The sequence below is a fragment of the Tenrec ecaudatus genome, chromosome 1 (assembly GCF_050624435.1).
Source record: "Tenrec ecaudatus isolate mTenEca1 chromosome 1, mTenEca1.hap1, whole genome shotgun sequence".
Classification (NCBI taxonomy): Eukaryota; Metazoa; Chordata; class Mammalia; order Afrosoricida; family Tenrecidae; genus Tenrec; species Tenrec ecaudatus.
Window position 1 is genome coordinate 197,257,230 of NC_134530.1, and position 12,365 is coordinate 197,269,594.

The 12,365-nt window shown below is 47.3% G+C and overlaps 1 protein-coding gene across 1 annotated transcript in view; it reads left to right on the forward strand.

The window, feature by feature from the left end:
* The window catches only part of LAMC2 (laminin subunit gamma 2), an 83,840-nt gene that overhangs the window by 60,295 nt on the left and 11,180 nt on the right, over positions 1–12,365 (forward strand). Inside the window, exons 14-20 of the mRNA XM_075528198.1 lie at positions 1,578–1,731; positions 2,012–2,217; positions 3,438–3,517; positions 4,948–5,097; positions 5,588–5,732; positions 10,896–11,045; positions 11,552–11,666. Of these exons, the coding sequence (XP_075384313.1) occupies positions 1,578–1,731; positions 2,012–2,217; positions 3,438–3,517; positions 4,948–5,097; positions 5,588–5,732; positions 10,896–11,045; positions 11,552–11,666 (1,000 nt within the window). The remainder of the gene's footprint in view (positions 1–1,577; positions 1,732–2,011; positions 2,218–3,437; positions 3,518–4,947; positions 5,098–5,587; positions 5,733–10,895; positions 11,046–11,551; positions 11,667–12,365) is intronic.

Below are 12,365 nucleotides of genomic sequence, written 5' to 3' on the forward strand. Positions count from 1 at the left end.
CTTCCCACTCCCGGAAGCCCTGGCAGAGGACATACATCCCTGTGTGTTGCTGGGTGGCTGTGTCCCAGATGGAGCGCTGAACCAGCTTCCTGGAGGCGGGGTAGTGGTGGTGATAGATCCCCTTTCTTCTTTTAATCAGTAAAACACAAAACACCCCGGCTGTAGAACAGAGTCCTGATGGTGAAATGCAGTGGTTCTCAACCATCCTAACGCTGCCGCAACCCTTTCATACAGTTCCTCATGGGGCGGTGAGCCCCTAACCATAACATTATTTTCATTGCTACTTCATTACTGTAATCTTGCTACTGTTATGAATCAGGCGACCCCTGTGAAAGGGTGGTTCAACTCCCCCAAAGGGGTCGCAACCCACAGGTTGAGAACCACTGGTGTAATGGGTTGCCTATTGGGCTGCAGTTCAATGCAGTCATTCCTTGGGGGGAAAGACGAGGTGTCCTACTCCCCTGGAGATTCCCAGGCTCAGCAACCCCCAGGGGCAGTTCTACCACCGTGTCCTGCAGGTCCGTGAGCTTCAATCAGCTGGCTGGTAGGCAGCGTGAGGTTGGGGCGGTACAAAAGTGAGACTGCTTCATAGATTATTCAAACCGCTTCTCCATTCCTCAGTCTCTTGGCATGTAAAGGATCCTCATGTGGCGTCTGTCTTCCCCAGAATGCACTCCTGCTTCGGAGTCTCCTCTGCTCCTTTCGGGATGGCTCATTAGCATGACAAAGAAAGCCCCACTCCCAAGAAGGATTATAGCCACAGGGATAATCTTCCTGGGATTATCCCTGTCCATTCTGAGGAGCATAAAGCAGAACTGCCCCCATGGGGTTTCCAAAGCCATACATTTTTATGGGAGTAGAAAGCCTTGTCTTTCTCCCTTGGAGCAGCTGGTGGGTTTGAACCCGGATAGGGGTTCCGATACCAACTCATCCTTTGGGGAGATGCAACTCGGTCCACAATCCTCACGCGTTTTGGTGTGCAGGAGGATTTTGTCAAGTTGGTGGGGGCGCGGAGAGAAAACTGCCGACTTCAGTTAGGCAGGCAGATCCTCAGGAAATTGGCAACTTTACCCAGCCACATGGCCAGGGGGCACCTCAGTCTCATCCTTGACTCTGGGCCCAGGGTTCTTCCCACTGTCACATGCCACATGGCAACTGAGGTTTTTCCTCTAAGTGACCCGTTTGTAAAAATAAAGTAAAACATGAAAGTATAAACAAGGCCACGCAAACAGGAGTGAGCTTCAAATTCCAGAGAAGGGACTGGATGTTGTTGCTAGGGGGAGGGGGAGGGGAGCCAAGCCCAAGCAGAACCTCAAACACTTTGCGTTCACTTAGTGCAATGTAACAAGCCCATGGGGCAGTGTCGCTGCAATTCTCCTTTTATGAATGAAAAACGTGACTTGCCCAAGGTCACACAGCTAGTGAGTAGTGGAGTCTAAGGCCAGGTTTCAAACTCGAGTTTCAATTCTTACCCACTGTGGCAAACATTGCTGAGCTTTCCTGGCGTTCCCTGAGGACCTGGGATTCGCCTGTGGTCTCCACCATCTCTTCTGACCCCTTATCCTGTTTGGTTTCAGATGGATCAGTTTATGCACCAACTCCAGGCCCTAGAAGCCCTGATGTCAAAGGCTCAGGGTGGTGGCGCAGTACCCAATCCGGAGCTGGAGAGCAGGATGCAGCAGGCTGAGGAGGCCCTCCAGGACATCTTAAGAGATGCTCAGGTTTCTGAAGGTGATCAAGGCCAATTTCCTACCAGTCAGGAGAGAAGTAGTGGTGTTGGGAAGAGTCACTGTACTACACCATCGTCTTCCATGGGTGTCGCTCAGCAGGTGTTCTTGCAGAGTGGCATAAGACATTCTCCTGATATTAGCATGAGTGCCTTCATATTTTAGGGGTCCCCCCTTCTGTCATAAACCACACAAAGCCCCTTTTCATCCCTCTGCTATGTTTGATAGTAACTGTTTGCTGACGTGGAAAGTGCTTATCCCCCTCTTTCCTCCTCTGTGCTCAGGCATGATTAGATCCCTAAATCTCCAGCTGGCCAAAGCAAGGAGCCAAGAGAACAACTTCCGGAATCGCCTGGATGAGCTCAAGCTGATGGTGGAGCGGGTTCGGGCCCTGGGCAGTCAGCATCAGGCCCACGTCCAGGAGATCCGCCGGCTCATCTCTCTGATGCGCCTGAGCCTGGCGGAGAGTGAAGCTTTGCTTCGGAATGCCGTACGTGTCTCTGGCCAGGACTGCGGGCTGGGAGACCCACGGCAGAGCTCCTGGGTGTAGTGTTTGGTGTATCTGGCAGATAGACTTCTCTTCCTTGAAAGAGACACTACTTTGTTGACCTCTTGGCAATTTGCCATTCCAAAGCTATATCTTCCTCTTGCTAGCTTATTTATTCCCACCATAGTCTAATCTTGGTCCTGCCTCATCCCCTTCCTGTCTGAATAACCCTTTGGCTTGATAGTCCCCAGAAGGCAGAATTGTGGCCATGGTCAGTGTTTGCTGCATGAACGGGTGAATGAGAAAGAAAAAAAGAAAGGAAGGGTGAGACAAATGGAAACAAGGTTCTCAACATGAGCAAAAATATTTGCCACCATTTTTTAATGACATAGTTTTGTACTGTGATAAGTGCAAGGGACTATCCAAAACCCAAATCCATTGCCATTGAGTAGATTCTAGGGCAGTGTCTAACTGCCCCAGAGGGTCTCCAAGACTGGAATCCTTCTAGGAGTAGACAGCCACATCGTCCTCCCACAGAACGGCTAGTGGGTGTGCATGGCTCACCTTTCAGCTTGCTTAGCAGCAACGCGCTGAACCTCCGTACCACCGGGGCTGCTTAGATGGGACCGAGTACCCTTATTTCTGAATAAAGAATATAACGGTGAGAGTCATGTAAGTGTGGGTGGGAGAAGGTGCGCGAAGGAAACTGGAAGAGAATTGGACAGTGTGCTGAGGAAAGCAGCCCTAGTGGTCTAGTGCATTGTACCGTGGGCTGCTAACCTCAAGGTCAGCACTTCAAAGCCACCAGCTGCTCTGCAGAAGGAAGAGGAGGCTTTCTACTCCCAGCAAGAGAGAAAGACTGAAGAAATGGTGCCCTTCTAACTAAAATAATGGTTTTTTTAAAAATAGAGACAATAAATCAGATTCCCATGTGATCTCCTTACGGAAAAATAACCAGTAAAAACTTGGAAAATACAAGTACTTTATAGGACTTTTAATACATTTAAAATGATAAACACATGTGCATTTTTAAGTGCATCAGTAGCAAGGTAGAGACTTGTTTTGGACTTAAAGGCCTATGATATCCCTGTGTACACTTGCTTTCGTAAGACCGTGCAGTGAGGGTGGTGAGGCGGACCTCACGGAGAAAGTGTCTGCACGTGGCCCGTGTGAAGTTCCCTCACCCAGTGGAAGCCCTGAACCAGTTCTTCCTTTCCCTGCAGAACATTCCTCCAGCTGAGCACTACATCGGACCGAACAGCTTTAAAAGCCTGGCTCAGGAAGCCCAGAAACTGGCAGACAGGTGAGCAGCAGCGCCAGAGGCACCTCTGCCGCAGGTGGCTCAGCAAGGCCAGACTTGAACAAGACTGGAGGGGACTGGGCACGAAGCACCCTGTTCTTGCCCTCTAGGCTCCTTTGCAGCCATCCCTGGGCTTTGGGGCTCATGCTTCAACCGCTTGGCTTTTAGTGAACATAGGTCCCACTGGGCAGGGTCATGTATCAGGAGCCGGGGGTGGGGGGTTGTGTCCCCATTTTTCCCCATGACTCACAATATGGCTTCGGTCTGTGGCAGATGTGAATCCTTGGGCCACGTGAAATGAATCAGCCCTTGGAAAAGAAGGCTGCACAGCTTTCAGGGACTCCCAGGTCCCACCCCGAGCCTGGGAACAAGTAGCGACGAGTCCTCTGCTGGCCTGTGGGGGCCAAGTCTGCAGAGGGGCGACTTCCTCCTGAAAACCGGCTCTGCAGGGCCTCAGCTACAACCTACAAACGCAGACAGCTCCCAACAGTGATCCTTGCCTCTGACTGTAAATCCTAGTGGGGAGGTTTGCTCTGAGCAGAGTGCTCGGCGGGGTGGCAGTGCTCAGTTAATCCCTAGTGGAATTCAGTTGGCTGAAGGACACGGGCATATTTTTGTAGCATGAGCTGTCTGCGGAGCTTGTTTTTATAGTTTTTTCTAGAACCGGGACAAACGCGTCTGGGGGTGCACAGCCTTTGTTCCCCTGCGGTGGCCCTCGCTTAGACCAGAGGTGGAAGCGAACGCGAGGTTGGTCACTGGATGAACTCAGACCTAAGGCCTTGAGCCTGCAGACAGGACCTGCTGGGCCCTCTGTTTTACATCGGAGATGGCTCCCGACCATTTCCTCTCCCCTCCCCCGGGCTCCTGCTGAATGTGCCGAAAACCAGAGATGAGCAACATTTTTTCTCCCAAGGGCCATTTGCATACCCATCACAACATTCTTGGGCCATACAAAATTATCAACTTTAGCCTACCACATTTGATGAACTATTTAAAGAGCTTGCCCCTAATGAGATGGCTGGGACAGCTTCTCTCTGGTGAGGCATATGATGTTAGCTGGTATTTATAAGGCCGGTGGGTCTGACCATCTCTTGCAAGGTTGGTCGGTCACATAAGGCTAACTCACTAGCCGACCTGCTTCTGAAGAGTTCCTTAATTCCATCTACCCCGTGCTGTGAGTGGACTCAGACTCCTGACATGGCAGCGTACGACCGTGGCTCATTTTTTTTCAGGTATACATCTCTGGTCCTTTCTTCTGAAGTACCTCTGGGGGCCTCGAACCACCAGCCTCTCGGTTAGCAGCCATCTACTCTGGGTCAATTCTTTTACTAATCACGCGAGTTTCGTTACTCCCTTTCTTTAAATCAGCGCGCTGAAGGAAACTCTTTATGGTGACAATTCTGATTCTCATTGTTGTTACATCTTTTTTTCAGTCACGTGGAGTCCGCCAGTAACATGGAACAGCTGGCCCAGGAGACAGAGGACTTTTCCAAGCAAGCGCTACTGCTGGTGCGCAAGGCGCTGAGGGAAGGAGGAGGAGGCGGCGGCCCCGACAGCTCCGCGATGCAAGGGCTTGTGGGAAAGTACGTTTCAACCAGTTCTCATGTGGACCAGCAAAATCGGGATCTCCCAGAATATGCCGTAAACCACACCAGTGGGGCGCTGTGGTTCTTCTAGAAATACCAAGCAGACGGAAAGAAAATGAGAGCGTGCCCTTGAAAGGATGCAGATATCTTTAGAGGAAGAAGAGCTTAAGTAAAGCTTGTCTCCCGATGGGAAGATTTCAATGCTTGAAGACCTAGCCGCCTTCTGTGGACTTTAAACCCATCAGATGGTGTGGGGAATATAAAAATAATAGATTATCAAGAATTGGGGAATTCACGTTTAATTCTTTTGCCCCATGTTGTATAAACTCTAAGACTTGTGTTTAGATTGTCGAGAAAGACTCTTCTCTGACACATAACCTTGTTTGGGTCTTGGGCAAAATAGTTTTAAACAAGCAGGTCATTCTTGACTCGCCTGAGAGGAGAGAGTTCTCTAATTCACCACCACCTTCGTCTGGTTCCCTTGCAGGTTAGAGAACACAAAGTCCCTGGCACAGCAGTTGATGAGGGAGGCCACCCAGGTCGACACGGAAGCTGACAGGTCCTATCAGCAAAGTCTCCGCCTGCTCAACACAGTATCTCAGCTTCAGGGAGCCAATGAGCAGTCCTTTCAGGTGAGGGCCTCTAGCCTGTGTGCTTGATGAACAGAAACCTAGCCACCCATGGGCGTCCCATAACATTTGGCCATTTGGCCTTTTCCTCCATGTTGACCTTTCTTGCTTTTTGGGCACATGGAGTTGGTTCTGACTCATAGTCCCTCTGTGTCCCATGGCACGGAACACTACCCGGTCCTACACCATCCTCACCACTGTGTTATGTATGGGCTCATCAGCGTAGCCCCTGTGTCGATCCATCCCCTTTACTTTAAGGTACCATGACCTTTTCCGGGGTCTGGCCTCTCCTGAAAACATGCCCAAGGTACATGAGATGAATTCTCACCATCCTCTCTTCTAAGAAGCATTCTGGCTGTATTTCTTCCAAACAGATTTGTTGGTTCTACTGGTAGTCCATGACATTCTTAGCATCCTTCACCGAACTCCACAATTCTAATCTATCAATTTTTCTCAGAGCTTCCTGATTCATCGTCAACTTTCACATGCACACAAGGTGATTGAATATACCACGGATTGGGTCACATGATCCTTAATCTTCAAAGTGGCACTGAGAACCTTATGCAGCTGTAGGGAGCGTGTTTATATCCCTCACTGCCCATTTCCTTACGCTTAAAACCCACTCCATGTCTCTGCAAAGGCCTTGACCCATTCTGAACCTACTGTTACATTGTTTCTATCTCTTCCTTAGGCTGGAGACTATTGATAGCTGTCGGAAGTTGTTAAAACGTGGAATGCTTTCAGTTGAGTCCTTTCTGTAGAATACCTGTTTGCGTCCTTTCTGTAGAACATCTGTATCATCTCAGATGATTGTTTTGGATTGAATTGAGTTCCCCAAAACTGTTGTAAATCCCTACACCTGTGATCAAATTCTCCTTTGGGAATGGGTTTCTTTGTCATATTAGAAGGCCATATAAATGTAGGTATTTCTAAGCTAACACCCCCTGAGATCAGATTAGACACGGAGAAACAAGCAGAGACGAGGGAAGAGAGATGCCAAGCCACATGAAGATCACCCAGAATAGAAGCCCACGAGACAAGGACCTTTCTACAGTGTGCACAGAGGGGGAGCGCCTTCTCCAACAGCTGACGCTGTGCATTCAGAAGCCAAGCTTCCGATACGGAGACAAGAGATCTGTTTGTTCAAACCCCGCATTTGTGATGTTCCCGTTGTAGCAGCAGAGAGAATGAAGGCAGAATGTGGTGCTGAAAGCGTGGTATGCTGCCCTAACAGATACCTGAAATGTGGAAATGGTTTTAGAATTGAGTGATACGTAGAAGCTGGAGGAGCTTTAAGGCACCTAATGGCAAAAGCCAAGATTGCTTTGAAGAAAATGTTAGTCGAATGATGATGGCAAAGGCAATTCTGTGGGGAGTTCCGAAGGAAATGAGGAGTTGGGATGGGAGCCTCTAGCATCTTAAAGAATACAGGTGGCGCAGCAACAGGCCGTGGCTAGACAGGTGGCAGGGAGCTGCGTTTCTGGGGAAACGTTAAGCGAAAGCGATGTCGACTATGAAACAACACGGAGTCCACAAGACATAACACGGACACATCTGGAGGACATTAGGCTGAGTGAAATAAGCAAAAGTTTCAAAAAAGAATATATGACCCTACCATTATTTTTAAAAGAACAAGAACACGAACAAGCAGCCTGGGTGGTGCCCCGGTTCCTAGTGGTGCTGCTAACTGTAAGGTCAACAGTTCGAAACCACCAGCCTCTCCATAGGAGAAAGATGGGGTTTTTTATTCCTGTAAAGAGTTGCAATCCTAGTTCTACCCTAGTTCTGTAGGATTGCTATGCATCAGAATCAACTTGATGGGAGTGAGTTTGTTTTTGTTTTTTACTGTTATAAAAAATGAGGAACCGATTTGCACACAGAAAGCAAAGTTACCGGGAATGGAGGAAGAGGGATGCAGAATCGCTTCTAGATGGCAGACTCTTTGACACACAGCCTGCCCAAAGTGAATAAATATCACGATTAAAATATAAGAAAAGGGGGCAATTTTGATAAATTCTATAACATACAATTTTGCAGCAACAATCAAAACATGTTTGCAGTTATATTAGGTAGACGTAGATGCATATCTATAGATAGAAAGGTATATTGAAGTTCATGATAAAGGTGCATCTGTAGTCATTTCGTTAAACATTTATGTGAGCTGTATCCACATATATGGATACAGCTGTGGAGACTTCCTAGACGTATCCGAACAGCTCATGCGATTGGTTTACTGGTCAAAAGACTTGGACCACCGTCTTGAGGGAAAAGTTATTTAACATTGTTTACAATGATAATGTTCTACGTCCTAGTTGATTGAATAATGCCTAAGGTCTCAAAAGCTTAGGAGTAGCCATCTGAGATACAACCATTTTGCTACTCATATGGAGCAAAATAAAATGAAAGAAATCAAAGTCTCAAAGAAGAATTCTTTCATGGGACCAACATTCCACACAAACTACAGCCTTTTTTCTAAGCTGGGACCGGAACGAGGTGTTGCCTGATTACCACTACTGACCGTTCTGACCAGGAACACAATAGAAAGTTCTGGTTAGAATGGGAGAAAAATTCACATCACTAAAAAAGGGCAAGACCTACAGGAGCCCGGAGGCTATCGAGTTGGGTTTTGAAGAAGGAAGACGGAAGAAGAATCAGTGCATTTGAATTATGGTGCTGGTAAAGAATGTTGAAAGCACCAAGGATTGCCAAGAAAACCCAAATCTGTCTTGGAAGAAGCACAGCCAGACTCTGCGCCTTAGAAGCAAGGGTGGTGAGAGTTCGTCTGATGTACTTTGGACATGTTCCCAGGGAGGTCAGTCCCTGGGAAAAGATGTCATGCTTGGTAGAGGTTAGACAAAACGAGGAAGACCCTCGATAAGATGGCTTGACAGAGAGCCGTAGCAATGACACACATCACAGTGGTGAGGATGGTACAGGGCCAGGCAGTGTTTCTTTCTGTTGGACGTAGGACACAACTGGCTCCTGTCACCAAACAGCAACAGCAGCGTCACCCTAAAGATACACTCTGGTCTAGAAACCGAAGGTGTTTCTGCAGGTCACTTCTCTGCTAAATAATCGATTGACTTAGAAAATAAACAGCATCACCTGTGACTAATAAGCTCCCTTAAACAAATAACTATGTGTGACCCAACAGCCAACACCGTTGACCCAAAAGAAAGCCTGAGAAGACAGGGGGAAGATAGATCAATAGAGAGAACAGACAGAATAGAAATCATGAGCATGCTAGCACGTGATAAAAATGATAACCATTGGCCTGGAAAAGTTGTATCAAATTTGTATCTAATTTGCTGTGTAAGCTTTCAGGTAAAATGCAATGAAATAATATTTTTTTTAAAAAGGAAATGATGAGTATGTGACTGGATAATGGAAGAAGGGTAGTAGTTGCTACCCAGCAGCAATGAATGTGCTTGGATTATGTTAAAATATTTGGTGGAAGGTAGAACATGTAAGTAAGGAACGTGGACATTGGGCTGGGGAAATTTCTAAGCAAGATTTTAAAAAGTGCCATGTGGTTTCTCCTGGCTACTTATGGAAAGAGATGGATTTCAACGTGAACTGTGCAAAAACAAAACAGAACGCAAAAAATTAGAAAACTCTGCTGGACAAGCTAACAGCCCGTGTCCTATAATGCTCACCAAAGATGTGGCTACACAGTTTTTCGGTAATGAGTTAACCCATCAGTTTCGATTGAAAGGACAGAGAAAGAACTGTGGGTCTGTTGGAATTCTACAGGTAGGAAACAGGCCAAAGGGCCATCTCTTCTTCAAGAAAAGGGATGGACAGTCCCTGGCGCAATTCTGAGATCAACAGGGGTGTTGGATGGAGCATGGGAAGCAGTAGTGCCCAGGTTTCAAAGGGTGGAACTCCAACCTGCTGGGTCTCAAAGGTTGGGGCCCAGCCTCCTAAGTTTCCAAACAAAAGATCTTCCATTTGTTCTGGAGGGTGAAGCTGCTCTGTAAGTGTACCAGGGGGATAGTACCACTGTCCAAACTGGACCAATTAGCAGCAGCATGAAAAATAGGGGGACAAAATCTTGAAGTTGTTAAGGATTTTGTTTTACTTGGATTCACAATCAATGTCCATGGACAGAGTAATCAAGAATCCAATTACTTCTTGCACTGGGCAAATCCCGATCAAAAACCGTTTAGAAGGAAAGATGATAGTCACTTTGAGGACACAGGGGAGCTCGACCCAAGCCGTGGTCCTTTCAGTTGCCTCCTAGGTGTACACACGGTGGAGGAGGACTAGGGAAGAGAGAAGAAGAGGAAAGCCTTTGAATTATGGTGTCAGAGAGTCCTGAGTAGACCACGGACGGTCAGAAGAACAGACATCAGTATTGGATAAAGCACATCCATTGCTCATTGGAAGGGAGAATGGCATACTTTGGACATGTTACCAGCAGGAATCAGCTGGGAAAAAAGAGGAAGCCCCTCAATGGGGTGGGTCAACATAGAGGCTGCAACCAAGGACTCCAACTCCGACAGAAACCATCGCGAGGATGGCAAAGAACTGGCCATTGTTTTGTTCTATTGAACAGCGGGGCATCAGCAGCCCCTAACAACAATGCTTCCAGCTTACTAAAACTCCGCACCAAGTCGGTTATTGTAGAATCAGTGCTGGTTTGAGGTGACCCCATGCATGTCAGTGTACAAGTGTCTGTGCTCCATAGGAGTTGTCAATGGCTGATTTTTGCCGAAGGAGATTGCCAGGCCTTTCTTCCAAGGTGCCTCTATGTAGACTCAAGCCTCCACCCTTTCCATTAGCAGCCTACTGCCTTATCTATCAGCACTACCCAGGAACTCTCCCAAATTTATGAGATTGAGAATCGCTTGTTTTCTACCTGTAGTGAAAAGCACACACAATCATGTCCACTAGCATAGAGTCCCCTGAACATAGAAAGGAACACTGGATGGTTTTTAAACCCCTGCCCGCTCAAAAAGAGAACCAGGTCTGGTTGACTATTGGGAGACCAGCTGCCGGTCCCGGGCAATGCTGCCTCCTTTCTGTTAGGCTCTGGGCTTGGATGACTAGTGACTGTAGCTCCTTAAGGCTGTGATTGTTTGCAAACAGCAGTGTCAGGTCCTAGGGCTGGGGTGACAACGGATGAACAGAAAGTCACGCTTCTTTGTTTCTTTGGGCTCTCAGGCAGAAGCGAAGAAGATTAGACACAAAGCCGATACTCTCACCAGCCTGGTGACCACACACATGGATGAGTTCAAGCGTGCGCAAAGAAACCTGGGAAACTGGGAAGAAGAGAGCCGGCTGCTCCTACAGAATGGAAAGAACGGGAAGCAGGTATTCTTTCGTTCATTGGCTCTCTCAGAAATATGCAGTGAATGCCTACTATGTGAATCAATATGGCTAGGGACCCATGGAACGCCCTCTACTTAGAGAGGGAGTGACTGGGACACGGAGACCTGGATGTAATCAGCTCAGCTCCACCCCATGAGTCAGCCCTCAAACCAGGGAACAGGACTCAGGCCTCCTAAGGACCTATTTTGGGCAGTGTTCTATCTGTTAGCTCTGCTCCAGCACGTATCTGGAGCTGAAAATTACATCTTGCAAAATATTTCATTGTCCCTGACAAGGGAATTGATTTGGACCTGTTCTCCATAAGGGATTACTATTGAATGATAAGAGTTTGCTCGAACACCAAATTGCTACAGCCCCCTACCCCCCAGCTCCATGGAGAACCATGCAGCTCTGTTGTTATGAAATGCATCAGCGGGACTTTGCCCGCAGCACTGCACATTTGGTGTAGGTTACACTTCCTCTAATCTTGTCTGTCTGCCTGTTTACAGAAATCAGAGCAGCTGCTCTCCCGTGCCAACCTTGCTAAGAACAGAGCCCAAGAAGCACTAAGTATGGGCAATGCCACCTTTTACGAAGTTGAGAACATCTTGAAGAACCTGAGAGGTGAATATTTCATGGGTTAGGTCACATGAGTATTTTAGAGGTAAAAGCAAGACTTTATTTAGAATCCTCATATATCTCGTTTTTAATGCAATGGTAAACTGTTTAATTTATATATATCTTTAAATGGCAAGTATTGGAGTATTGCTAGATGTGTATTCAGATATCACCAAAGAGAGGATGTTACAATTTGCTGTAGTGGACAGAGATGAACTAGACGCAGAAGGGTGGGGCTCTGGAATCCTATAACTGGACTGAGATGGCTGTAGACCACAGATAGTCACAAAGCCTTTATGGAGCTTAATTTCTAACTTTTTTAAAGGGAAAAATATGAACTCGGTAATCTCTGAGGTTTCTTACAGACTCATCAGATTTTAATTGACTAAAAATTAAAGAGAAACATTCCTAAACTCTTGTTTGTTTGTTTGACCCCACAGAAGTATCACTGCCTGTTCTACCCAATCCCCAACTATTGTCACTGGAGGGCTCCAGGCTCTGATTTGAAATGTTGGGTTGCAAGATTCCGCCTCCTTCTGGTCCCCTTTGGGGTCTTAATATGTATGCAGTGGTGGGGACCCAGAGCAGACTGACTGTGGGTTTTTCTGAGAAAGGACTAATTCTTGACTCTCGGAGTCAGATGTTAAAATGCTTTCTTTGGGGCAAGGTTGAGGAATGCCAACTTCCTTCCCTCTTCTTGAGCGG